Source organism: Euleptes europaea, chromosome 3 (assembly GCF_029931775.1).
Source record: "Euleptes europaea isolate rEulEur1 chromosome 3, rEulEur1.hap1, whole genome shotgun sequence".
Classification (NCBI taxonomy): Eukaryota; Metazoa; Chordata; class Lepidosauria; order Squamata; family Sphaerodactylidae; genus Euleptes; species Euleptes europaea.
Genome location: NC_079314.1, coordinates 6,466,344 through 6,493,517, shown reverse-complemented (window position 1 = coordinate 6,493,517; position 27,174 = coordinate 6,466,344). Strand labels below are relative to the sequence as shown.

The following is a 27,174-nucleotide window of genomic DNA, read 5'->3' as shown; positions in this document are numbered from 1 at the left end:
ACGTGCCCACAGTGCATGCCAGCACCTTTCCTGGTGCTCACCAAGTGTTTTTAGAAAGTAGGCAGGGCCAGGTGAGGTTTTTGCTCAGCAGGGCTCTTGATTGGACATTGGAAATCTGATTGGCTGTGCAGATTTTTAAAAAACATTGCAATGACAACAGCTGCTACCACAGCCCGGCACTACTGAAGGTAAGCTAAGTGTAAGCAAGAGAATATTTTTAAACAATATGCTTCTATAAAAGGGCATCCTATCAGGCAGAGCTTCTGCCTGAAATGTCGAAGGATTATTATTAGAGTTGTGTATAACCTCGTGTTAGTCTCTTGTCATAAAACCCCCCAAAAAGGGGTCACCATAAGTCGGCTGCGACTTGATGGGACTTTACACACACACATAACCTCGCTACCTGAGCCAGCGTGGTGTAGTGGCGGACTCTAATCGAGAACTGAATTTGATTCCCCGCTCCTCCACATGAGCGGCAGACTAATCTGGAGAACCAGATCATCCACATGAAGCCTACTGAGAGACCTTGGGCCAGTCACAGATCCCTCCAAACTCTCTTAGCCCAACCTACCTCACAAGGTGACTGTTGTGGGGAGGGGAAGGGAAGGTGATTGTAAGCCGCTTTGAGACTCTTTTCAGTAGAGAAAAGCGGGGTATAAAAACCAACTCTTCTTCTTCTTCTTCTTCTATGTTGTGGTTGTCTCTGCCTCCTCAGGCAGCCATTTGGTGGTTGCACCCATTACCCTGTGTCAGAATTCTAAAGGTGCCTGCAGGCTCAAAAAGGTTGGGGACCCCCTGCCATAGGGGGAGGATACCACTATTGAATGTGACATTGTGTTGTTGTTTTTTAAATCCTTCAAGTAGAAAACTAGCTCATTAAGCAGAAAGATTCTAGCCCTGCCCATCCCTTGCCAGGCTGGTTTTCTGTTTGCGGGCAGTTCTGAATACAGCAGAGCTTCCAAACTATGACCCCCCCCCCATTTTCAATCTGAAGCAGCGTGGTCCTTGTCACCACCTCATTTGTGCTGTATGCAGAGACTGGACTGATCCCTTTCCCTGCTGGCTTCGGCCAGGCCTCCAGATTGAATCTCTGGCCTGTACAATCCCCACCGCCCCTGCTCTGGCTTCCCATCTGTGGGGCAGCAGCAGACCCTCTGCTCCCCTGCCTTTGGCTGCTGGGAACGGCCCCTCCCATGTGCCTGACAGATACCTGGAACAAAATGTCCTGTGCATCATTCTCTCCTCCCCTTCCCCCCCCCACCCACTTCATTCAGCTCCTAACTAAATCCAGCACCCACATCTCTCTGGGCCAATTTCCATCCCAGACAAAGGGGGTTTCTGTACGTTAATTTGAGTGGATTAATGGTGGATTACCTACGTGGAACATAGTTGCCTACAAAGAGGCTGAATCAACGTCTGCCTTAATGGGGAAATTAACCTAGGTGGAGGTAACCTGAAACCCTCTTTTCTTTCCCAAAAATTGATTTCTGTTTTGGGAATTACATGAGAGGAAACTCAAAACCACCTCCCCACACCCCTAAGTAAAGGCTATTTTGTTTGTTTTACATAATGTAATCTTTCAAGATGGGTTTTTAATTTTCTATTTGATTTAATTCTGTTTTGGCTTTTCTCTCTTCTCCCCACACCCCCAATTTAATTGTTTGCACAATAGCAGAAATGACTGGTGACTAATGAAATAAGAAAACTTCCATTCCCATGGAGGGAGGGTTACGCACCTTCCCAGGGTGGGGAAATGAAACCACGGGTGGGGGTGAGGGAGTGAGAGGGTTGCAGGGTTGCCCGCTAATTCCTCAAATGGTCAGCTTACTTTTCCAAAAGATAAAACCTCGGTAACTAACGAAGTACCGGCCATACCGATCCACTGCACTGTAAGAAAGATCACGATGGGTAGCCGTGTTAGTCTGTCTGTAGCAAGAGTCCAGAAGCACCTGAAAGACTAACAAAATTTCTGCCAGGGTATGAGCTATCTGAAGAAGTGAGCTGTGGCTCACGAAAGCTCACACCCTGCCAGATATTTTGTTAGTCTTTCAGGTGCTACTGGACTCTTTTCTACTGTGAGAAAGAGATCTTCTCCAGCCTCCCCATTAATCTGACTAATGAGTGCAAAGCCACAGAGATGATTGACAAATGACTGACACTTTTAAAAACCTAAAACGATTCATGCGTTCAAATAACTTTAACAGTGCAGTCGACACGTGCACGGTGGCCAGCCCCGGAATGACAGTGAAACCACACAACCTCGGGAGCAGAGGCCGTAGGAGGGGCAGGAAACCCTTGGGGGTGCTCGCAACCCCCCTCCCCCGCCAAGCACTAGGGGACTGTGAAGGTGTGGGAGGACCTTGGCCAGGGTCCCCAGCCTTTTTCGAGCCTGTGGGCACCTTTGGGATTCTGGCACAGTGTGGTGGGCACAGCCACAAGATGGCTGCCACAGCAGGTGGAGCCAGCCGCAGTTCACCTTCAGTCACACAGTGAAGATCCTCCTGTTGCAGTGTCAGCTGCTGCCAAAGCAATGCTTTTAAAAATCCACACAGCCAATCAAAACTGAAATGGCCAATCAGTGGCTTGCTGGGGGAAAGCCCCACCTCCCCTCCTTTCTACAAATACTTGGCAGGTGCCAAGAAAGGTGCCAAGGGGTGCCATGGTGTCCATGGGCACCATGTTAGGGACTCCTGCACTAGGCAGTGGGCCGCTGCCAGTGGGGTGGATCCCACCTCAATCTTACCACTCCATTGACTTAAGTTTATTTATTTATTAAAATACTCCACTTTTTCCTTTTGGCTCAAGCTTGAAGCCTTTCTCCAGCATGTTGTAGTGGTTAAGATCGGTGGTTAGGAACGACGGACTCTAATCTGGAGAACCAGGTTGGTTTCCCCACTCCTATGCATGAAGCCAACTGGGTGACCTTGGGCTAGTCACAGCTCTGTTAGAGCTCTCTCAGCCCCACCTACCTCACAGGGTGTCTTGTGGGGAGGGGAAGGAGATTGTAAGCTGTTTTGATTCTTCCTTAAATGGTAGAGAAAGTCGGCATATAAAAACCAACTCTTCTTCTTCAATCTAGGCAGCCTTCCTCCAATTTAAGAGGCTCTTCTTCTGGAAGAAGACCTCTATAAGTCGGAAGATGTTCGCTTAGGTTAGAAGACTATATGGCGGGATCTACCACAGCTGTTTGCAGCCAAAAAGGCAAAACAACAGCTGTTAGTAACATTTCTCTCTCTGGTCACCTACATGCAATTTTTATTCACCAAAGGTGAGTGGATATTTAGAAGCCGGACCTAATTTTTCTTTTTCTTTCTTTTTTTCTTTAGACTTTCCTTACCATACAGAACAAAGAATGGCGCTCCCCCTCCTCCGGAGCCCCAGGGGGCACTCTCTCTCTCTCTCTCTCTGAGCACTGCATTCCCACCTCTGATTGCAGACTCTTTGCACTTTAAAGAGACCTACTGGGCTTTCTGCCATGATAGCTGATGCTGGGTGGAACTCAGCCATCGATGTCAAAGGGTAGGGGGGGTGGCTATTTGGGCAGCTGCCGGTCGACCTTCAATTTTTCCTCTTTTTTCGCTTTAAAAATATGTAGACCAGAAAGGCCTAAAACAGTCGGCTAACTTTACAGATCCTTTTTAAAAAATAATATTCTAATCTTTGCTTTATTTTTACTGTGTAATTTTTAAGGGGGAAAATATGAATGTAAGGGGACTTTCTTGTTAGAGGGTTCGTTTTTTTAAAGTGGTACTAATCACTCTGCGTAAAAATAAGTTTGATTATAAAATGATTTGTAGTCTGTATTTTAAAATCAATAAATTATGGATATACAAGGGTAGCAGCTCTCTTTTTAAGCGAGACGTTTACTTTCCTTGATGGCTTCAGGTTCACCCATGGAACCTGTTTGTGATGCTCTGAGACATGCAAAGTCATTTCAGAGTGCCTCTGAGCATGTGCAGAGTGCTGGGGCCTTGCCATTAGATAACCCAAACTAGCCAATGGTACATGGAGTTTTGAGGATGGGTTTAACTTTCAGATAGGTGCTTAATCCTTGATGCTTTTCATGTTTGACTGTCTGATCATTTGTTTTTCCAGAACAGTTCCAATGAAAAAAAATTAGTCCATAACAGAGAGATGGTTCATTTTTTAAAAAAATAAAAAATTAAGGGGAGGGGGAGAACGGCACCCCGGAGGGAAAAACATATGTTCCCCGGAAACTGAGCCAAGAGGTACTGGAATGGAGCCACAGCTCCAAGGCAGGGGGGCATTTTGGTTTTGTTAAAACCCTGCACCTAGTGCGACGCCGCTTCTGGTGGCCAGGGATGCGCCAGGACATCGATGGGTTTATTAGGTCCTGCCCTGCGTGCGCCACTAATAAACGCCTGATGGGAAAAAAAACCCAGATTGTTAAGACCCCTAGAAACTCCGGAGGCACCATGGCGAGTAATCGGCATGGATTTTATCACTAGCCTCCCTCCTAGCCAGGGGAAGTCTGTACTGTGGGTGATCACTGACCTATTTTCAAAACAGGTTCACCTCATACCTTGCGAAGGAATGACCTCCGCCTACAAATTGGCCCGTCTGTTCGTGCAGCAGGTCTTCCATCTACACGGATTTCCACAGAAGATCGTGAGCGACAGGGGCTCGGTCTTCATTTCTAAGTTTTGGAAGGCATTTCTGGGGCTGGTTGGGGTGCCTGTCACCCGCAGACGGATGGGCAGACCGAAAGGGTTAACGCCGTGATCGAATGCTACTTGCGTTGCTTTTCTAACGACCACCAGGACAATTGGGTTGACCTGCTACCGTTGGCAGAGTATGCCTACAACAACTCTGTACGCAACTGGCTTGAGTCCGTTCAAAGCAGTTTATGGGGTGGAGTTCGATCCTTTGGGAGCTGTTCCTCTCCCACTGGGGGGGACCCCCTGGAAGTCTCTGCATGGGCTAATACCATTTGGAATACTTGGCCCTGGTTAGTGAAGCAATTAGACCAAGCTAAGGAAAGATACAAGGCGGAGGCAGACAAACACCGGGCGCCCCAATGGGACCTGAAGTCGGAGAGAAGGTCTACCTCGCCACAAAGAACTTAAGGTCGTTGCGCCCGTGTAAGAAATTGTGCCAAAAATATGTGGGTCCGTTTCCAATATCCCAGGTCATTAATGAGGTCACTGCTGAACTAGACCTTCCTAAGACTTTGCAGGGGGTACACCCGGTATTCCACGTAAGCCTTTTAAAACCCTTTCTCCCTGCCCCAGATTGGCATCCTGAGCCCTCGGCTGCAACCCCTATTATGGTTCAGGGACAACAACACTTTGAAATTTCTAAAGTCCTGGATTCCAGACTGCGAAGGGGCCAGCTGGAGTACCTTGTCCACTGGAAACACCTAAACTCTAGCCATGACGAATGGGTTTCCGCGGTACATGTAAAAGCCCCCTTCCTGGTCGCTGAATTTCACCAGAGTTGTCCCGACAAACCTGGGAACCCGGGGAGGGGGTCTTTGGGGAGGCAAGATGTCAGATAGGCTCTCCGCCGGCCCTGGGTAGAAACAAGATGAGTTTCCCCCACGGACAAAATGGAGTCCGTTTGCACTCTGCCCCTCCCCGTTCGCACTTGGTCTCCTGCCCAAGATCTGCAGCTCAATGGAGACCCGCCCCGGTAATGGCTGATCTGATACCGGGTCCCGCAGAACAATACTGGGAGCCCGGGAAGATCAGCCACTTAACGCACGCATTTAATTTTGAATACTTTTGCTCAAGTCTTTACCGGTAGTTTGCTTCAGTATTGTGTCTTTGTTTCCAATGTCCAATCAACCCCATTGTCTTTGACCTGCTGTAATCGCTGTTCTTCTGAAATAAATTTTTAACTCGCTGCATCGTCTGGAGGAAAGTTATTGCCAGGAACACATCGACTTGCTGAGGCCTGACACAAAGGGGAGGGGAAATCAGAAAAAAATAAATAATTACATACAATACACTCTTTTTTCCTTTCTTCCTTGGGACCCAGATTATGCTACAGTAGACTCACTAATACATTGAAAACTAGCTACTAAAAATAATATCCAATGTTTTCAACATTTCTTATCCTGTCTTTCTTGCTTGCTTGCTTTTCTTAACTTCTTCATTTCTTACTACACAAACTTAATTATAGTTCAACTTGAAATAGAATAGACATCATAACCCAATAACACATGCCTATCTATATAAAATTGCAAATACGGTAAACATTATATAATTTAATATATGGCTTACCATCTATATTACTGTGTATTACTATTAGCCCTAATATTTTAAAATAAACAATAAAATCAGTAATATTCCATCTTTCTTGGAATAGATCAGGGGATTTCATATTTACTTGATTTGTAAGCTTGGCCACTCTTCCACTCTGATATTTTTGGTATTGTTGAAAGTTTCCAATTTCTAGGAAAAATTATTCTGGCAGCAGAAACTGCATATTGATAAAAGTTCTTTCCGTGAGTTATCAATTTAAGGTGGAGTCATGTTTAACAACATATATTTTGGTTCTAACTCAAAATTAATTCTTAGCATAGCTTGGAGTTCACGATGAATCGTCTTCCAATATTTTTGGCTTTTTTCACAAGTCCACCAGAGAGGTGGTTCTTTAAGTGGAACATTCCAGTATAAGATGCAGCTTTCGGAAGAATGTATGAGGGCTCTGGGGTGCATCCAGAGTGCCTCTATGGGTGGGGGGGGGGAAGGGAGGCAGATGGAAAGGAAGACAGCGGGGACCCCCGACTGAACAACCCTGAGAAGTAGGTTAGGCTGAAACGCTGTACATAGATACAGTGTAATGGTTCTAATCTGTCCTAAACTCACCAGGTGACCTTTTCTCTCTTACAGTGCTTTCCTAAGGAGAGTTACTCCAGTCTAAGCCCATTCATTTCATTGGGCTTAGACTGGAGTAACTCCCCTTAGGAATGCACTGTCTGCCTCAGCCACACTTGTACAATTTCGGAATAGTTATATTGGGCCTACCTTACAAGGTTGCTGAAAGGACACTTTGAACACATGAGACTGCTGTATGAACGTTATGTGTTCTTCCTGTTTTGGCAAATAAACATGCAAGAATTAACATGCACTATGCCAGGGGAGGGGATCAGAACTGAAAGATATAAGGGGAGTTAGGAGGCTAGAAACTCCAGGAAGGAGATAAGTGGGTGGTATAATCTATCAGTGGGCTTGGAAATCCTGCAAGTGGGGGGAGGGAGGAAGTATGCGGTTGCTGGGCTGAATCATGCCACCACAAGTGACTGGCTGGCACCAGTGTGTCCTTTGCTCATCTCCTCGGGTGGCTAGAAGGAAGAATTGTGTTAGAGAAGGAAGAAGAATCGGTTGTCCCAGCTTGAAGGAAATGAAAAGCACAGAAGCACAGAGAAAGGGTTTTTTTGGGGGGGGGGGCATTTCACTACAGGAACTGTAAACATAATTAACAGAGTATAGTTTTTTTAATATAATTAGTGTATTAGGATGGCAAGCTTGTAATTAATTCACTAATAGACCTCATCAGTTTTAATAATAAAACTGTAAGATATTTTTTTCAGCGACCGGCCAGCTTTCTGTGGTGACTGTTGGTGAACATTCTGTGACATCAAAATTGCTCACACTGGTGCTAGGAGGGATGGGCGGGGAACAAAAAAGAAGTTGGGTTTTTAGGGTTTGCGCATATAGTCAGATGTAGGTCTAGCTATTTCGCCTCTTTAAGCAACAAAAGCCAGGGATGGGAGAAAAGTGGTAGCATTGTTACCAAGGGCGAATAGGGTTTCAATCTGGTCTTTTGCATTGCTGTGCTGGCAGCAGCTGCATCTGGTGAACTTCTGTCTGCAACACAGCAACTAATGACAGAGCAATCCTGCCAAAAAGGGGGGCGAGAGAGACAAATCTAGTGCTAGGGGCTTGCCACTTGCTTTTGCTGGCCCCGTGCCAGGGAAAGCTTTGCCCACTACATTTCTGTGGTGCCAGGCTGCTAAGACAGGGGAGGGGGCGGCTTTTATTTATTTATTGCTCCCGATTTCTGCTGGAGGGTTGTTCTGACTGTGCACCTGGGGGGTCCGCTTCCTCTGCTAATGCCTCTCTGTCCCAGTTAGGGCTGTCAATTCGGTTCGGTCCGAACTGAAAATCAACCGAATTTCCCCTGATTCGGTGATTTTCTGTTCGGACGGATCCGAACTCAAAACTGGCGGGCAACCGGGGGGGCCGAATTCAGCGAGTTCGGGAGTTCGCGAATAAATTCGGCCAATTCGGTCCCCTTCAGGGGAGCCCGCTGAAGGGGGGCGGGCTGCCCTTTAAACTCATCTGCGCCTCCCGGCCGAGCCTCTCCAGCGGAGCCCGCTGAAGGGGGGCGGGCTGCCCTTTAAACTGATCTGCGCCTCCCAGCTGGGAGGCTCAGATCAGTTTAAAGGGCCACCGCGCGCCTTCAGGGAATCCCTCTGAAGGCGCGCTGGGGCCGAATTTTCCCCCGAACTCCGGATCCCCCCGAATTACCGGGGATCCGAAGCGGGGGAGTTCGGACTTCGGCACGTACCGAACCCACAAGGGTCAAATTCGGCCGAATCCGAACTGTACCGAATTTTTTTTTTTTTTTGTCAGCCCTAGTCCCAGTATGTCCTACAGTACTTTTGGTATAGGGATTTCCCTCTGGCTCCTGGAGCAGAGGAGGCCCCTGCTGGTGGGGAATGGCATGAGTTCAACAGAGTTAACTTTTGGAAGGGGAAAATGTTATTTTTCAGTGAGAGAGACGAGGCGGGGGTGGGGTGGGGGGCGAAGCCGAGCTAACCTCTTTCTTCATCTGGTTTTCTGCCTACTTTAATCAGAGCATTAAAACAATGAAGACGCTGGACAATCTGCGTGCCCATTTGAGGCGGAGGTAGGCGGCATTATCAGGCTGCGGGGGACCTTGAATAAGAGTGACACCCCCACCCCGTTGCTCCGCAGACCAATAGGCAGAAAACCAAGCAGTTGGAATTTCATGTTTTAAAATGTATCTTGTTTTAAAATAATTTATATTAAAATAGATTAAACGAAAATGTTCTCTTGGGTGCCTGTTTAACGGCACAAGGGGCGCAGGGGGGGGGTTGGGTGGTTTGCTCTGGCCAGTTGGCAACCTTAGTGAAAGGGCTAAGAGACCCCGCGAGGCAGTTTTAGCCTCATCACAAAACTACAATTCCCAGGGTGCTCAGGGCGAAAGCCACGCTGGTTTCAACCTATGCAAAAATCCACCCCTGACGGAGCTCCGGACAGCCAAGGCCGACGAAGAGCTCCGCGCAAGTCTCCAGCCGGCTTCGGGGGTTTTATAGACGGGGCTTCGACCCGGTTTGCAACAGAACCCCCCTCTTCTGGAAGATGCCGCGCAACAGAATGCAGCAAGGGTGCAACCGAGCCGGCGTCGAGCGCAGCCCTTGCTCCGCGGCAGCCACCTTCGACACGAGGGTTGCCAACCTCCCGGTGGAGCCTGGAGATTCTCCGGAATCGCAACTGATCGGAAAAGATTAGTTCCCCTGGAGAAAACCGCTGGCTGGGAGGGTGGACTGCGTGACATGACGCCCCACGGAGGCCCCTGCCCTCCCCAAACTTAGGCTCCACCCCCAAACCGCCAGGAATTTCCCAACCCAAAGTTGGCAACCGCACGACACCGACCCGGGCTCCAGTCCTCACTATTGAGGCCTAGAGAGACCGTTAGGGGGGCCACGAATCTCGAGGAGGGACTCGGGTCCGCTTTCCTCCTCCTCCCTCAGCCTAGCCTACCCCACGAGGGTGTTGTGCGGGGGGACATGCAGGCGGGCGGCCCGCCCCGAGCTGCCTGGGACACAGGGCGAGGCAGGGGGCCCCGAAAGCGGCCAAGCCGACCCGCAGAAGCCGCCGACCCGCCCGGGGGCGCGGACCCTTTAAGAGGCCGGGAGCGCGCATGCGGGCGGGAGGGCGGCGGCCCCGGCAGGGCGGGGGGGGGAGCCGCGCCTTCCCTTCCCTCCCTCCCCATCCCCTCCCCCCGGCTCGCCTCTCCAGTGGCGGGACGCGCGCTTGCCGGCCTTGGTCCGCCCGGAGGCGCCCCGGCAGCCGGCGGCGGATGACCTTGCAGCCGGCGGGCGGAGCAGCCACTGGAAGCGGCGCCTGGGAGCTGGGCCCGCGAGCCTCGCGCCAGGTGAGCGCGGCGGGCGGGGGGGGGCGGCGGCCGGGCCTTGGCACGGGTGGCCCCTCGGGGCTTCTCCGCCCGCCGCGCCTCCTCGGCAACTGCGGCCGGACGCCCGGCGCCGCGGCCTCCTGGGGCCGCAGCGTGGCCCGCCCGACGCGTGTCCGCGGCCCCTTTCTCACGTGACGGGCCGAGCGCTGCGGGCTTTTGAATCCCGACGGCCGTTTGGGCCGAATGAGGGCCGAGCGCTGCGGGCTTTTGAATCCCAACGGCCGAATGAGGGCCGAGCGCTGCCGGCTTTTGAATCCCAACGGCCGTTTGGGCCGAGGGAGGGGCCGCGGGGCCGGTGGATCCCAACGGCCGTTCCCCGGATCTCACCCTGCCCCCCCCCGCCCCGCGCCACCGGCCCCGCGGCCCCTCCCTCGGCCCAAACGGCCGTTGGGATCCAACTGAATTGGGATTCAAAACTGGGCGGGCCCCGGAGACCAATTCGTGGCGGGGGGGGGAGGCGAGTGAGTCGTTGCTTTGGCTGCCAAGTGGGGGGGGGAGCAACGGCTTCTCTGCAGGAAGAAAAAGACCCCCCCCCCCAATATGAAGTTTTTTTCTTTTGCGATTGTTTGGACTACATCGCCCCCCCCCCGCGGCAGGGCCGCTGGGCAAGTCCCGCTTTTGTTGGGCGCTTCTTTCTCTCCCCCCCCGCCTCCGCCCTCCTTTTGAAACTAGATCTCTTTGACCCAGTTCTGTACGGGGGGGGGGGGCTGCAGCGTGGGTGACTTCCGATCTTGACCGTTTCCTTCCCAGTGGGGGGGGGGGGCTTCTGGATTCTTTCGGAGAATCTGCAACTTTCTTGAAGGGTGCCATTTTGGAACAGTAGAAAAAGTTTTTTTTCCCGCCCCCCCCCCCCAGCTCTGGAACAGGTTGAGTGTCTGAAATGGTGACATGCGACCTTCCCGTCAGATTTCTTTTTTGCAGCTTCCAGGATGGGGGGGCTTCAGTTGTGATCAGTGCATGGGGTGGGGGTGGGGGTTATCACCTGTTCTACAGCCAGGCTAAGCAACCCCCCCCCCAATTTTTAAAAAGTTTGTACTTCCCACTTCTAAATATCACATGCTTGAAAGGTCAGGAGAGTGTGGGGCACCCCCCCCAAAAAAAGGAGTGGGGGCACTCCTGAGCAGATAGTGATGAGCGGGTAGACTTCCCCCCCCCCCCATTCATAATTTTCCTAGCTGCTCCTGCCCAGCGCGTGGACTTGAAATGCCCTGCCTGGGTTGTAATGAATGGCGCTCTCTGGAGAGTTAATGTGTCCAGGAATGGCGGCTCTTGAATTTGACCTTCAAACCTGACCGGATTCCTGAGTTAAGATCCGGTGAGATTGGCACTCATGAGCGCCGCGGCTCCCACGTGCGCCGGAGAAATTGGCACCGGAGGTCACCCTGCTTGTGAAACAAGGGAATACTGGAGCGGAGGCGAAAGAGCTGGGGGTCCAGACCTGGGTAGGCCCTCCTATTGCCGCAAAGAGGCTTCCAGTGTGTAACAGCTGCTGGGGAGACCTGAGTTCAAATCCCCACTGGGCCATCAGGGGGTGGGTTCATTGCCCTCCCCTCCCTCATAGGGTGGTCATGTACCAAAATGGGATCACCTGCATACAACTCCTGCACTTACCTAGGGAACACAGGTGCGTTGGGCACGATCACTTTCTGTCGCATGTCATGCTACTTTTTGTGGTGGGTGAGGGGGAGCTTATGAGGAGAGATCTGGGTTCGAGTTTGTTTCAGCAGGGTGATTCATGTAAGAAATTTCTGGGCCACCTCTTCAGAGAATCTGCTTGAGGGGGCCGAGAAACCTACCATAAGCATCGTTCTCAATTAAACGGTTTACAAGCCCAGCCAGGGAATAAAACAAGACTCTGATTTTCTTGCCTTCGCATCGGCCGTCTCTCAGCCCTGCTTTTTCCCCCTTCTGTAAAACGGCGTGAAATGCTGGATGGTCAGGTGGACAAGCAGGAATCCGTTATGACTGCAGTCGGGTTGCAGACTTCCCGGTGGGGCCTGGGGCTCCCCCAGAGTTACAACTGATCTCCAGACCACAGAGATCACTTCCCCTGGAGAAAAGGGCAGCTTTGGAAGAGAGACTCTGTGGTATCACATTCTTGTCGAGCTCCCTCCCTTGCCCAAACGACAGCCACCCCTGAATCTCCTGGAATTTCCCCACTGGGTCGTGGCAACCCCTGACTGCAGTAAATCAAGTGTCAAAGGAACGGGTAACGAATGAGGCTGAGCCGTAGCTGTTGGGGGTGGAGAGGAAGGAAGAGGCGGAATCGGGGCTTCCTCTTGCTGCCATGGGTGGGGCGCCCAAACCAGTCTTCTCTTGGAAGGGCATTGGGGCCGTTGAGTTTCGACTCCCTTTCCTCTCCTGCTGGTGGGCAAAGACATCAGGGCCAACCAGAAGAATGGACCAAGCAGTTCTAAATGAGCCGTTAAAGCCCCAGCGTGGGTGGGGAAAATGCCCGTTTCTGTTGTGTCCTCCCTGACCTTTATTTTTTTCAGTTAGACCCATCGTAGGACTCCCCCATCCAACTTGGGGCCCTTGAAAACGCGGAGAGATCTACGGGGGCCCCTCTTCCACTCGGCACCTCTTAAAATTACCCCAAGCCTTTTAATGGTTTTTAAGGATCCGCTGCCTGTTAGCTGTAGCCTTGGGAGCTGAACAGAAAGCTCTCGCTGGCTGGCAGACCATAATTTGCCCATCTCTGCCACAGAGGTATGAGAACAGCTTAGACTTGAATGCCACGGGCTGAACTGACGATCCTGGGATTTGCTGCTTCTCTTTTCTAAGAAAAGTTTCTAATCTTCATAGGACTAGATAGAAGTTTGATCCCAGGGTCCCCAACATGGGGGACGTGGGCACTGCAGTGCCTGCCAACACCTTTCCTGGTGCTCACCAAGGGCGGAGGTCAGGTGGGACTTTTGCCCAGCAAAGTTTCTGATTGGCCATTAGAGATCTGATTGGCGCTGCAGATTTTTTGAAATGTTGCTTCACCGGATGTGTGATTAAAGGTCCGCTACAGCAGCCGTTGTATGGCTGGCTCCTCCTCCTGTGGCAGCCATTTTATGGCTGTGCCCACCATCCTGTGTCATAATTCCAAAGGTGCCCGCAGGCTCAAAAAGGTTGAGGACCCCCTGCCTTAAGATTTAACTAGCAGAAACGGTGAAAAGATAACTCCTTCTTAGCAAATCTAAGATTTATTGTAGCTCCCAGTCTTAAGAGGCACTGTTAAGTTGGCACCAGCAGCCAGCCAGGTGGGGTACAGAACAGGGAGGGGATGCCATGGTGTGTTTTTTTGAGGCACTAGATGGGACAGGGAAAGCGCTGAGATCGTGTGGTGTAAGCTTAGAGCGTTAGGTGAGTGTTTGAGAGGCCTGGATTCAGATTCCCCTGCTGCCAAGTTGCCAGGTGACATTGGGTCACTCACATGGATGCTCAGCCTAGTCAACTTCACAAGGCTATTGTGAGGAGGATAAAATAGGGAAAGGGAACCATGTATACCACCCTGAGCGCCTTGAAAAGAGCAAAATAGAGGGTTGGAACCTGAGAAGTATGGAGCAGATGTGGGCACAGAGCAGGTGGTGCTGGAGAATTGGGGCCCTGGCAGGTGTAAACTGAGGAAGGGGTTTGAAGAAGAGAGGGAAGAGGAGGCTGTCCTAAAGAAAGGCGGGACCATAGAGCTGGGGGGATAGAAATAGGCATCCGTGGGATGGGTGTGGTGGGAAGGCTGTTGTTAACCGCCATAGATAGAGAAGGCGATTCGAGTGACTGCCTGAACTTTCGGGTAAAACGGAAAGCCACCGTTGGCTGCGATTCTCAGTGCATGCCTTGCTCTGTCCCTTGACGTCTCTGTGGTGAAATCCCACTAGCCTTGGGACTGGAAATTGAAGCGGAAACTCAGCTGTGTCGACCAGAAGGGCCATGACAGCCGTGCAGGTTGAGATTCTCTCTCTGACTACTGTGTAGTTCTCGCTTCCTGTTTCCGTTTGCTTGCAAGCAGCTCTTTGGGCGGCCGACTTTGCTGTGCTGCCTGTAGTGGGGACATGGCCTGCCCGTGTGTGGAGCAACGCTAGGCCTTGCCAAGAAAAGCCCCGTGAACTCTCAGAAGCCTCACACAGCCGGCATTGATCGCTTACGCCCCACTGAAGGTTTAAAAGGGAAAATAAAAGCAAATTAGTCTTTTGGTGTATGAGAGTTGTTTGTCTGGTCACCTGAGAGCGGTCAGGGTTTGCTGCAGTGTGTGTTGCTTGTTCATGTGATTTGTGTGCAGTGGGTCCCTGACCCTTGTGGCCGTCTTCAGCTGGGAACAGGAAGCAAAGGGCAGTGGGCTCGGTTGGGTCCCTTGGGGAGCAGCGTGCCCAAAGGCAGAGAGATGGGGACGGGCGACGTGAGACCCGGGGCCCGGAGTGAGATGGTGGTGGCTGGCAGGAATGGGGAGGGGGTGCAGGGTGCCAAGAGAAAGGGAGGAGGAGGCCAGAGCACATGTTACAGTAACCACAGAGGGGCTGCTGACATGCCCCCTCTATGGTGATCAGGCCCATCCCACTATTTTTTACAAATACGTTCCCACTTCCTTGTGCCGATCAAAGTATGCTCTGACCCCATTGTAGATAGCAGAGGGGTCGTGAGTGAAGAAAGACAGCCAAATAGATTGTAATTTCTCCTTTCTTGTCCCCGCTTACCCTCCCCCAAATCAGCCTTGTATGGACTGTGGTGCTGGCCGGCAGCCATGGGGAAGATGCTGTCCAAGATCTTCGGCAACAAAGAGATGAGGATCCTAATGCTGGGCCTTGATGCGGCCGGCAAGACGACCATCCTCTACAAGCTCAAGTTGGGCCAGCCGGTGACCACCATTCCCACGGTGGGCTTCAATGTGGAGACGGTGACCTACAAGAATGTCAAGTTCAACGTCTGGGACGTAGGGGGTCAGGACAAGATCCGGCCCCTCTGGAGACACTACTATACCGGCACCCAGGGGCTGATCTTTGTAGTGGACTGCGCTGACCGCGACCGGATTGATGAGGGCCGGCAGGAGCTCCACCGTATCATCAACGACCGGGAAATGCGGGATGCCATCATCCTCGTTTTTGCTAACAAGCAGGACCTCCCCGACGCCATGAAGCCCCACGAGATCCAGGAAAAGCTGGGCCTCACTCGCATTAGGGACAGAAATTGGTATGTCCAGCCGTCTTGCGCTACGTCGGGAGAAGGACTTTACGAAGGCTTAATGTGGCTTACTTCCAACTACAAATCATAATTCTAGGGCTATATTATGTACCATATGTGTGCACACAAAATCTCTTTAACCAATGAATCCTAGAACGTATATATATATATATATATATATATATATATACTCTTCTGTCTCTTCCCCTCACCCCACTTCTCCAAACATTTTTTTTTTGGTGGGGGGGGGGCAGGTTTTGAAATTTAATAGGGCGCATCAAAATGACTTTTGACTAGTTGCTTCTGCAGAAGTTGCAGAGCTGTCTGGGGAGAAATCTTTGCTTCCAGTTGCCTACCATAAGGAGCTTTTGGGCTTTCCACGGACAAGAGAGAAGATGGGAAAGGGGGGTTACTTTTAGCCCCCATCCGGTAGCAGGAAACTGCCTGTGAGTACCAGCTTGGCTTTCCTCTGACCACCCTCTCCTTCCCTGTGGTTCCCCAGCCTATGGTGGCTGAGTAGTGGTCTTTGCCCGAAATATGAGCTGTATGGTAGAGAAAGCTGGGTGAGCCCTAAGCAATATGTATTGACTCCTCCGTAATAGCAGGGTTTTGGGGAGGACTATTGGGGACCGTTTAAGGGTGAGATTTTTTTCTTGATGCTAGAGTCCTTACATATGGGTTCTGCTCATTGGATCCCATGGGGATCCCCTTACATTGTGGGTGAAGGCTCCCTATTGCTGGAGAAAAGAGCCGCCGCTCACAGAAGGGATCAGCGGGATCCAATCCACTCTGCTTTTAGGAGGCCTGTTGAATAAAGTTCTCTGCCCTTGTTACATGCTATATGATTGGTAAGGAGGGGGAGACAGAAGACATTAAAGCGTGGAAAGAGGTGTTCGCTGGCTGGAATGCTTTGCTTGTGTAGGTCATGTCCCATAAACGCTTTTTGCTGGAATCACCTTCCAATTATTATTTTCTTTTTTTGCTACCACAATCTCCTCTTCTCTCTTGACCTGTTCAACCTGCCAGAGTTGCCTCCTTGCAGTAGGCAGGGACGTGCACGCCCAGCGGAACCAGTTCACCCAGTACGAGATGGGTGGGATTGACAAAAGCCATTAATCAGAGCTGTGCTCTGCTCCCTTCCCAAATTCTTCCCAAGCGTCTCCCTTTCAGAGGCGACAGGTTCTCACCTTTGAAACGGAGGGTGGATGAGAGCCAGCTGAAGAGGAGTGGCTCTGGCTCACCCCCACCCCTTCAGGGATTCCTGCCCCCCCCCCAGCTTTTGAAGCGGTTTTCTTAGTTCTGTGCTCCTTTGTGGGGCTGCTGGATTTTCCAAGCAGGACAGAATCAATCTGGGTCTGTTTTGGCTCTTTCCTTGTAAAATCTTTCCTCCTAGGCATAGAAATTCTCTCCCCCCACCCCTCACTTCTCCTTTCGCCTTACCTTTTGGGCTCACATCCTTGGCTCAAGATGTGCACCCCCAAGGCACCCACCCTGCCATGCCACCTATCCCAGGAAAGGACTATTAGCCAGTATTTTAGCCTTTTTCTGTGCCATCCTTTCTCTTGAATGGGACTCCTGAGCGCAGATTAAGCGACGGGTGGCCAATCCTCAACCCTGGGAAGCGTTCCTTTCTAGCTTTCGTTGAAGGAGAAACACGCTCTGCAGGTTCTCTGTTCCAAATGGTGGGTGTGGACTATATATTTTTAATCTTATTGGTTAAGTTGATACTGTTTAATCTATAGGGGTATGTGCCTGGTAGCTTGGCATAAGCGAAATCTTGATCACAGATGGAAGCTGATTTTTGCAAACATGCCGTAGGGTGGCAGGGGGTTTCCTAGCTGGGGTTTCTCCTTTTCCTTTTTTCCAAAATGCCTACTTCTGTCCCCCCTCCCTTCTACTTTGAAGTGAGGTCCAGAGAGAAGCTGTAACTAGTTTTAGCTAACTTTTCCCCTAACATCCTGTAATATGCCAGCAAAGGAAAGTTCCCCCCCCCCTCGCCCCCAATTGCTGGTTTTAAAATTGAATTGTGTGTATTTGGTCTCCCTTCTGCATGGAGTGGTCTGCTCAGGGATTTGTGGTTTTCCTCTTCATCCTTTTTTTCTCCTCCCCCCCCCCGCAAAAAGCTGTTTCTCTTCTTACGTCCTAGCCTTCTCACTTCCCTTACAACAACAGACCAGCTAAACGGAATTTGAGGTCTACTCTTCATACAAGACTGCTTTTGTTGTCTTTTGTCAGTGAGGACTTGTGCACATCAGAGTATGGCAGGTTCTTGGGAACACACACACAACAAAATTGCAGCGGTTGCTTGAACAAGCGTGTGAAACACTGTTGTCTCTGATTCCTTGGTCGGTTGCTCTCGCTTATCACGATGTGAACCCAGCTGATCTTTTCAGGCGTGCCCACATCTGATTTTTAAAAATTTTTGTGCGTCTTTTGGAAATCCCCAAAGAGATTTTGTGTGTGTGTGGTGGGGGTGTTCTGAAACACTGCAGGCAGAGACAAACAGCCAAGAGAGTAGTCTGAAAATTACAGTGACTGGTGTCAATTGCTGTCCCCCTTACCTACTTCTCAGACTGACAGTTAATTTTTTTTGTGGGGGGGACACCTCTGAACTTGAAATTCTTGCAGTGGGGCAGTATTTTTCCTTGCCTGCCTATTTGCTAGCCATCAGCCCGCCTCTTGCCCCGCATGGATCCCTTTCCACTTGTGTGTTGATTAAAATAAAGACTTCTAGTCATTCTTTCCATTGCAAGAGGAGCAGAGAATCAGCTTTGCCATCTTTGAGGGCCGGGCTGTCCTCAACAGGAAGATGGTGAGGGAGCTCACCCCCCCCCAACCACCACTTTGGAGCCTAACTAGACTTGCAGTGTGTGCTATCCCTGCAGATAACAAAATCGCACACCCTCCCTCCAGCCGCTGTGGCCCCACTGCCTGGGCGTCAGCTCCTCTCGAGAAAGCCTGACTCATAATTCCCACAAGGCGTGTTTTCTCCCCCTGCCCCCCCTCTCTGTGGGAGAGGGGAAGTGACTCTACTTGGCTTGTGAAAGGCTGAAGGCATGTTTTCAGCGACTGCTCCTTGCTCTCCTCTTGGGATTGAGGTTTGCCTCTCTCTCCAGTCAGCACAAGGCAGCCTGGAGTTTCACGCCCTGGGGCCAAGGTTGAAGAAGTCTACCATCCCCTGAAATCTTCAGGACTTCAGTTTGTCCTTGCAGCCTGAGTTTGGCTGCTCTGCCCCACTCTCACCGACGTGGGGTGGTTGGTTTGGCCTCAATTCCGCCCCTTGAAAATGGGGGTCTTTCTTACCTTTTGCTGAGCAATGTCATGGAAGTCTTTTTCCTCTTCCCCTCTCTGTTCAAGTTTCTCTTTCCTTCCCTTCACAAACTGCAGTTAAACCATGTTTAGGAAGGGCTGGAGTGCCAGAAAACCCATGTCTTAAAAAGTGTTTGTTGGGGGGGGGGAGAATTTGTGGCATTCCTCTTTCCATTCCTTTGCTTCCTGGCAGGCCCTTGTTCTTGCCGCCCTTGCTGACATTCCCAGAGATCTGATTTGCACTTTGGGAATCCAGTGATCAGGCATCCGGGGCGATCGTGTCGAATCGGAGGGAATCATAGTCAAGCAGCAGCTGTTTGCTGAGAAATTTGAGATCCCATTTACTGTCCACAAAATGCAGGGAACTCACATTTGTAGCGCCGACTTCTAGTTGGATGGGGGGAAATCTCCTCTTTCCTGTGCTCTTATGCCAGGGCTGCGTCTGCTGATTTTTCCAGTGGCACAGCCAATGTATTGCAGGAACGTTGCTTTGGTCTAGATTCCTGCCCCCCACATCTGGGGCTGCTTATGTGCTGTTTTCAATGGGTAAAAGAGGTTATTGTGTGTGCTTCCTCCCCACCCTCCAAGGATCTGTGTGGGTGACACATGACAAAAAACTGGCTTTTATCTGGATGGCTTTTAGCATCTCGGGTGGGGGGCTGACTTTCAGGGTAGCTCTTCTTCCCCGGGAGTTGAGGGCTGGAGGGACTGCTGATTTGGGCAAACAGGGTGGCTGATTTGGGTGGGCCACACATTTGTAGGTGAAGGTCTGCGCTTTCATTGGGACTTGTGTATTTCAGTTACCCTCACATGGAAGTTTATGTAAAGGTTATAATGTATGAAGGCACTTAAAAACACACCCCCAGCCCCCGCCACCATGTTCGTTGGTGGTGGTTGCCAATTTTCGCGTCTGTTCCAGTCATACTACGGTCGCTCCCAAATCCACGCACACGTGCGAAAGAGGGATGCTTTCTTCTGTCCGGGGGGAGTGGGTGAAAAATAGCCGGCCTTCTTTCGTGCCTTCAATAATGGCTCTCAGTTAATTAAGGGGAAAACAAGGTACTTTTTTGTAAGCAAAATTGCAGCTGTGGAACTGGAGTACACTGGGTTTTATTATTATTTTTTAATTAAGTTTCTTTTTCTCCCCTGAATAGAAAAATGGGGGAGGGGATTGTATCAGATGCTGATCTGCATATGCAAATGTACTGTACATTTTAACGCTGGAATTTCTTTAGAATCCTTTCTGTTGGGGTGGGGTGGGATTAAACATTTGTGGTTTGGGGTGCCTGAGATTTGGGTGGAGTAACCCTCCCAGATCTCCACAAACAAGGGCTCACATCATCCAACTTTTTTTAAAAAAAAAAGAATAAAAAAATAAATGATTTTCCCCCTTCTAGTCCTCATGGAAATGAAAAGCAGTGTTTTGTTTGTTCTTAATGTTCATGTTTTTCCTGAATATGTGCACCAACTTTGCAAATTTGGCCTCCCGCCTTTCCCAAAGTTACTCACTCACCCCAGATGTGGTCCAGATGAAAAGAGCTGTCAAATGCTGTAAATTCCTGCCCACCTGTTTGCCCTGAAGGCTCTCCCTAGGCGACCAGGTAAGTTGCTGACAGCTGGGCTGGTGCGTTGGTTGACCATTGCCTTAAATGCTTACTGAGCACAAGGATGACAATTTCTAGCTGCATCTTGAACTGTGCCTGGATTTTCTCTCATTTCCTCTTCTCCACCCCCTCCCCCCTGAAATTTTGCTGTCTTCCTAGAATCCTTTCATTCATTCTTCTGTGGACAAGTGTATTTGATTTCCAGCCCTTCCCCTGAATTTCTGTGCCTCTTACGACGGGCAAGAATTCACCAGAATTAACACAGCTGCTGTCCCATAGAAATGATTTGCTAACTGCTCATTGGCGCCTCTGCCAGGAGAAGCCGCCCACCGTGTCCCCAGCCTGGGCAAAGAGAATTGACATTTGGATGTTCCTAGAAATTCCAATGGCGATGCTAGCTGTAACCTCCCCCCTCCCCTTCTGATGGCGAATAGGGAGTGCTGCTTGTGTGGCGGATGCTCAGGCACCCCTGAACAGCTGTTGAACCTGGCTCTGCTTCCACCTTGAGCCTGGGAATTTGGAGGCTCCGGAATTCACCTGTCCACTACACCCCAGATTGCCTTCCTCTTCACTTGCTCTCCTTTCTCTTTTTCTCTCTCTTTTCCTATCAAGGGCCTCCACCCTCGACCAGAAGCCATCTGCCTTAAAAACAACCATCTCATCAAGCTGAATTCAGTTCTTGGTACAAATTTCTGAGCTTTAGTAATGTGAGTGTGGAAGATGTGTGAATCCCCCCCCCCCGGTCCTGATTCTCTTAAGTTCTGATGCAGTTTCCTCTTCTGTCAAACTCTGATCCAATCTCACTGGGCATGCTGGATGTTTCTTATAGTAATGGTTTAACTTCCTTGGGTTATTACTGGTTCTGTTATCGCTTCTGGTTCCTCTGTGGGACACAGCTGCGATGCAAGATGTGCTGGCAAGTTTCGCCTTTGATTTCTCACTGTGGCAGCAATGCACATCTTTGAGAGTAATTTTTATCTCTTTCCCTCCCACACACAAGTTTAAAAAGAAAGAATCAATGCCCAGATCTTGGGGGGGGGTGAGATTCTAGCATGAGAAAAATTGTTCCACTGTTTTGCCCGTGTACTGCCACTGCCGCGAAACGTCAGGAAAGAAAATACCACGACCACGGTCACACAGCCCGGATAACCTACAAGAACCGATGAACTCTGACCGTGAAAGCCTTCGACAATATTTTAAACAAACAATAGTTGCTAACTAAAGTACTTAGAGGCCATTGATGCACGGCTGTTTCCTCGTGGTCACTCCGCGGACTACTTTGGAGCTTTGTTTTGATTATGCATGCATTTTCCAACCGTCCGAGGTTGCCTCGCTCTCCCCGCGCGTTTTGACTGCATTTTCTGGATGCGAGTTTAGCCAACATCCAGAAAATGTGCAGAAATGTGTGGGGGGAGCAAGCATAATGGTCAGAAAATGCAAGCATAATCAAAGCAAAGGCCCCAAAGTAGTCGGCAGGGTGACCGCGAGGAAACAGCCATGCATCAATGGCCACCGGCCAGGTTACCTCTGATCTCTGGTAGTTGCAGGATGCCTCCGTCCCTGGTTCATCTGCGATGGTCCTTAGTACCATTTTCCTCTGTTGTCCTTCGTGATCAAACACACTTCACCATGGACCCAAGAGGAGCCCCCAAGAGTTTTTAAACAAAGGAACACCTCCCCTTTTTAGACCCCACCCCATGTCTTCTTGGCCTTCAGCCAATCTGTGTCCCAAACCTCAAGTTTGCCAAACCTGGACCCTCCAATCAAGAGATGTTAACACATCAAAGGACTAGCACATTGTCCCTCCCCGTTGGAAAAGGAAGCGCTCTGTCTGGGGAGGGCACCCGCTCCCTTCTGTCACTGCAACTGTCACCCAATCTTGCCCCCGCCCGCCCCTTGTCACATGCCTATTGCACATGGAGTCAAAAGCCCATCTTTTCTCACTGGTCCATTTAATGTCTGAGCCGGCTTGCTGGGGAGGGAGGGTTATAAGTCAAATAAATAAACGGGTCATCTCAAAGGGCTCACAGCCCTAGTCAAACTCTCCCAGACTGCCAGGGCTGGCAATTACACCTATTTCACTTATCACCACTATACTGAATCTCAAGGGGATTACTGTTGTTTTTTTAAAAAAACGCTAAAATACTGTAACGAAGTTTTAAGCACAGCTGGAGAACACTAGAAAATCGTGGAATTCAAAAATATAAATAGCAGAGGTCCGGGCAACATATATCCTTCTCCCCCACATTTCGTACTCTCAACAACCCTTTGAGGTAGGTTAAGCTGTGAGAGTAACAGGGCCAAGGTCACGGGTGACCTTTGTGGTTCAACCAGCCTAGGGTGGGGGCAGTAGCTCCATAGTGGAACATCTGTTTGGCACGCAGAAGGTACCCGGTTCAATTCCCAGCAGCATCTTCAGCTAAAAGGGCCAGGTAGCAGGCAGTGTGGAAAGCCTCCACCCTGGAAAGACGATGCCAGTTAGAGCCTGCCATGTTAGGTCTCCCCTGTATATGTTCTTCCTTGCTTCCAATGTAGCTGAGGCCTGGTATAATAAAGCTGATAATTCGGGGTGGGTGGGAGAAACACAAACATAATTGTTTGCTAACTGGAGAGAAAGAAATAGGAATTTACTTGGTTGAAAACCAGACAATTTCTAGTGTGTCTCCCCAATTATTCAGAGTTTTTCCTGAATATAAAAGTGGTCGTTTGCACTGGCACCAAATTATTCTTTCACACAAAGGACAGTTAACTTGTGGAACTGCCTGCTACAGGAGGTTAACGGTGGCTACAGATGTAGATGGTTTCAGGAAAGGGTTTAGACGGGTTTGTAGAGGCCAGGTCTGTTGGTAGCTATTGTGATACTGAAAGGGAACCTCCGTGCCTAAATTCTGAAGTGCTGGGTGTAAACCAGAGCATGAGGGCTGCTGCTATGTTACCCTGCTCCTTGGAAACATTTGGCCGACCGTTGTTGGAGGCAGGATCCTTGGCTCTGCTGAGTGTCAATGAGAAAGATCTTACTTAAATGGTACTACTCATTTAACCTATAGGTTTTGAGTAGGGGCCACATTAGAGTCCCACATAAACCAGGCTGAGAAATCATCTTGAAATCATTTTCTACTCACTATAACATATTTAAAATTCTTTGCAATGGCCAAAGTTACCTGCGAATCCACCCCAGCCAAAAAGTTTCCCCAGTTTTTCTCAGTGATCCATCCAGATCTGATTTCATGTGTGCTTCATCCCACACTTCTCTGGAAAGTCTTTTAAGTCGGGCTAGAAGACTGTGTCTCTTAGCTAAATTAAGCTTTTTTTTTAAACTGATTCTTAAAAACAATCTGGGAGAAATCCATGGCAGTGTATTGCTTAGCAGACCAAATCTTGGGGGAACTGCATCCAAAACCATATTTCTAATTGAGAAAAGTTTGCTCAGCATTTGCCTGCTCTTCACAAATGAAGTCTGTGTTGTAGAGTGGCTAGAGAATGGGGAGGGGAAGGGTGTTTGTGCACATATATGCATCTATGCCAGGTTTGGGGAATGCCAGCAGCCACACCTAGCACCAAGGTGTGCCTAGACTAGGTTGTGCAATGTGGCTGGGGATTTGTGGCCACCGGTGCCAAGCTGCACCTAGTTGTGAACAAAACCTCTTTAACCGGAGCGGTGACACCCTTGCGCTGAGGGCTCAGAGTGGGTGGAGCTGTAGCGTCAGGCAGTTCATGGGAGAGGGACTTCACAGCCAGGGGGGGTAGACGTGGAAGTCCCGGGACGGCTGAGGCAAAGGGGGCTGAAGTTTGGCAGGCCAAGCCTTTGTTGTGGCAGCATCCCCTTTCTGGGAAGGGGTGCACCTGTTGCATATCTGTCAGTGCTGACGTACATCTGGTGGTCCTGCCAGGGAAAGCCCTAGCAACCCCTGGGCCTGATGGTCTCCTTCTGTAGCCCCTTTTTTCTTGCCTATTAAAAGTGTGGCTCGCCTGAATTTTCATTCATTCCTTTCCTCTCAGGGCGGAATTCAAGGGGTTTAGCACTTCCTAGACTGCATGCTTGAATGTTCGGCATGGGGCAACTCCTTTTCCCCCTCCCCCCCAAAATTGCACATAAGAAAATGAGGTGCTTAGTGGAGGAGCCTCTGCTTTGCGTGCAGAAGGTCCCAAGTTCAGTCCCCAACACCGCCTGTTAAGAAACGGTCAGGTAAAAGTCCTCCCACCTTGCATGAAGTGTCTCTCTGCTGCTGGTTCCATGAGGCCAGCCTGCCCATGCTGGTCTTTGCCACCGCTTCCTCTGTTCGATGCAGCAACAAAGGGGAGAGAGAACACCTTCACAACCTCAACTTCCTCTAGGAAGGATGTTGCTTGCTTTTGACTGTGTTTCCCTCTGTGTTGTGGAAGTGAAACCAAACCTCTGCACTGCCCTGAATTTTAGGATCTTGCCACATTCTTTAGTCTGCAGTAGTGTTCATTGGATGCTGCTTGCCAACTAACCATGCTGCTCTGGAACCTCAGCTGCTTCCAGATCTCAAGCCCTTATAGGATACTTCTAGGGGAATCCTTGATGGTCTCTTGCCCAATGCCCTTTGGCAAAAATTTCTGTCTATTCGAGGGGGTGTTTGTACGATGCAGAATCTGGAGGCTGCTCATCTGGAGGGAGAAGTAGGAAAAACAAGCCTTCTAGTCCTCAGGGTGGCATCAACAAACATGCTGGGCACTTGCCCCCCTTCCCCTGAAGGAGCAAAGTTCTGTGTCTGACTTTCCCCAAAGTGTTTTCGAGCTTCTAAAATGTCAGGGAGCGTGCTTCCCCTCCAGCTCCCCCCTCCTCTCGCCTTTTGTCTTGCAAGAATTCCTCATCTGCGGGGGAGGCTTCTTGCTGGCCTCTTGTGCCTCTTGCCAGCAGCGGCTCAAGGTTTGAGCAGAGCCTGAATCATGTCCGTGGGAGAACTGGGCAATGCTTATTTTAATGAACAAGCTGCTGGACTGACGTTTCCTTGGCTGGTGATCTCAGCCAGGGCAGCTGCTATCCTAGCCAAGGAGGTTAGCCAGGTGTGCGAGGTTTTGATGGCTGCGATGGCGCTGGGGGGAAATGACCCTCCACAGTCCAGATGTTTGTGGGCCCAACCCTGGAGAGATTGCTGGGGAGCAGGTCCCTTTTTCTTTGGTGGATGGGTTCACGGCCTTGCCTCGTCCTGGGACTTGCTGCATGTCCTTACTGGTGAATGGAGAGACCAAGGAAGCCCTTTGGGAGGGATCCAGCCCAAATAGTCAGTGCTATGTGGGGGAGGAAGCAGACAGATGCCAAGCCTCCGACTAGGGTTGCCAACCTCCAAGCACTAGCTGGAGATCTCCTGCTATTACAACTGATCTCCAGCCGACAGAGATCAGTTCCCCTAGGGAAAACGGCCGCTTTGGCCATTGGACTCTGTGGCACTGAAGTCCCTCCCCAAACCCTGGCCTCCTCAGGCTCCGCCCTAAATATTTCCAAGTATTTCCCACCCCGGAGCTGGCAACTCTACCTCTGACTCATGGTGAACATTGGAGGGGCTGATCTGTTCAGGAGCTGGCCTGGTTTGTCAGCTGTGTGAGTAATGAGGACTCTGGCACACACGTCTCCTGCACAATGAAATAATTAAGCTGGGAAGAGCAGTTATCTCTCAGTCTTCCACTAGGTGCCGGGATGGGGTGGGCGAACCTACCTTGCAGAACTGTTGGTTTGATAGTCACTTTTCAGTGGATTATGGAACAGCGCTTGGTCCTGTCACTTTTCTTCTTTAGGAGGCAGCTGAAGACAGTTTTATTTAGGACTGCATTTAGTTAAAGAATCCTAAATTGTGATTGTAACTTTTGGTTTTATGTATTTTATTGGTATTGTAAGCCGCCTTCAGCTCCATAAGGAAGAAAGGCGCTAACAAATATTTTAAATATCTGTTAAATATTAAACTAAAATAGTGCGCTAGAGTAGCCCCTAGGAATGCGAGTGGCAATTGAAATCTCTCCTTAACTATCAATAGTTTTGACCAAGCAACAATTCTCTAAGCATCATAGAATCACAGAGTTGGAAGGGGCCATACAGGCCATCTAGTCCAACCCACTGCTCAATGCAGGATCAGCCTAGAGCATCCCTGACAAGTGCTTGTCCAGGTGCACCCCCTTCAAATATTTTGCCTTTACAGGGCTGTTGTGAAAGTGATGGAGAAAACATAAGTGGCAGACTACAATTACTTGAAATGCACTGTATCTGTCCAGTGTCATTGGTGTTCCCGGCTTAAAACTTGCCTGGGATGAGCAGGTCAAGGTAAAATTGGGCAAATCTCTGGCTTGACCTCAGGAACTTTGTGAGAAGTCACAAGGGGTGGCACTTGCAGCCCTGTGATATGCCCAGGCAGGTTTGTCTGGGGAACCCATGCAGCCAGGCAAGGGAGTGCAGGCTTTCTGTTTGTTGAGGCCTGGAACAAGCAACCTAGCAGGTTAAACCCAGTTAATGTTCCACTGGCCATCAAAGCACCGGCTGCAGCCCTTTTCCAGCTAATGTTTGAACTTTTGGGGGTGGAGAATGTGCCCATCTTGCAAGCAGGGTATTTTCAAACATTTTCCAGCTAATGTTTGAACTTTTGGGGGTGGAGAATGTGCCCATCTTGCAAGCAGGGTATTTGGCAGAGGGCAGCATGGCTAAATGCTCCTCTCTTAAGAACTCTGTGGCCCTTGACCCACCAAACCCCCCACCTGTGGTGGCACAGAGATTTCTGCAAATTCCAACCACCTGTCATGGGTTGGCATGGAAGAAATTATGCCCACGAGTGCTTTTTCTCATCTGTTTGCCCTCCTCCAGATAAAACATGTGGCTCTTTTGTGTTAGCTAATCAGATATCTGAACCAAATTTATTTTGCAGCAGGTGGAATTTGAACTTTTGATCCTTAACTCTGG

The 27,174-nt window shown here is 50.1% G+C and overlaps 1 protein-coding gene across 1 annotated transcript; it reads left to right on the top strand.

Moving 5' to 3' along the window:
* Positions 1–14,885: 14,885 nt before the first annotated feature.
* Positions 14,886–15,510, top strand: LOC130474514 (ADP-ribosylation factor 6-like). Its single transcript, XM_056846168.1, has one exon. The coding sequence runs from the start codon at positions 14,915–14,917 to the stop codon at positions 15,440–15,442; it is 528 nt and encodes a 175-aa protein (XP_056702146.1). The 5' UTR covers positions 14,886–14,914; the 3' UTR covers positions 15,443–15,510.
* The last annotated feature ends 11,664 nt before the right edge of the window (positions 15,511–27,174 follow it).

Excerpts from the sequence above, each read along its gene's own strand:
- LOC130474514 (XM_056846168.1), top strand. The coding sequence starts at position 14,915 with ATGGGGAAGATGCTGTCCAAGATCTTCGGCAACAAAGAGATGAGGATC.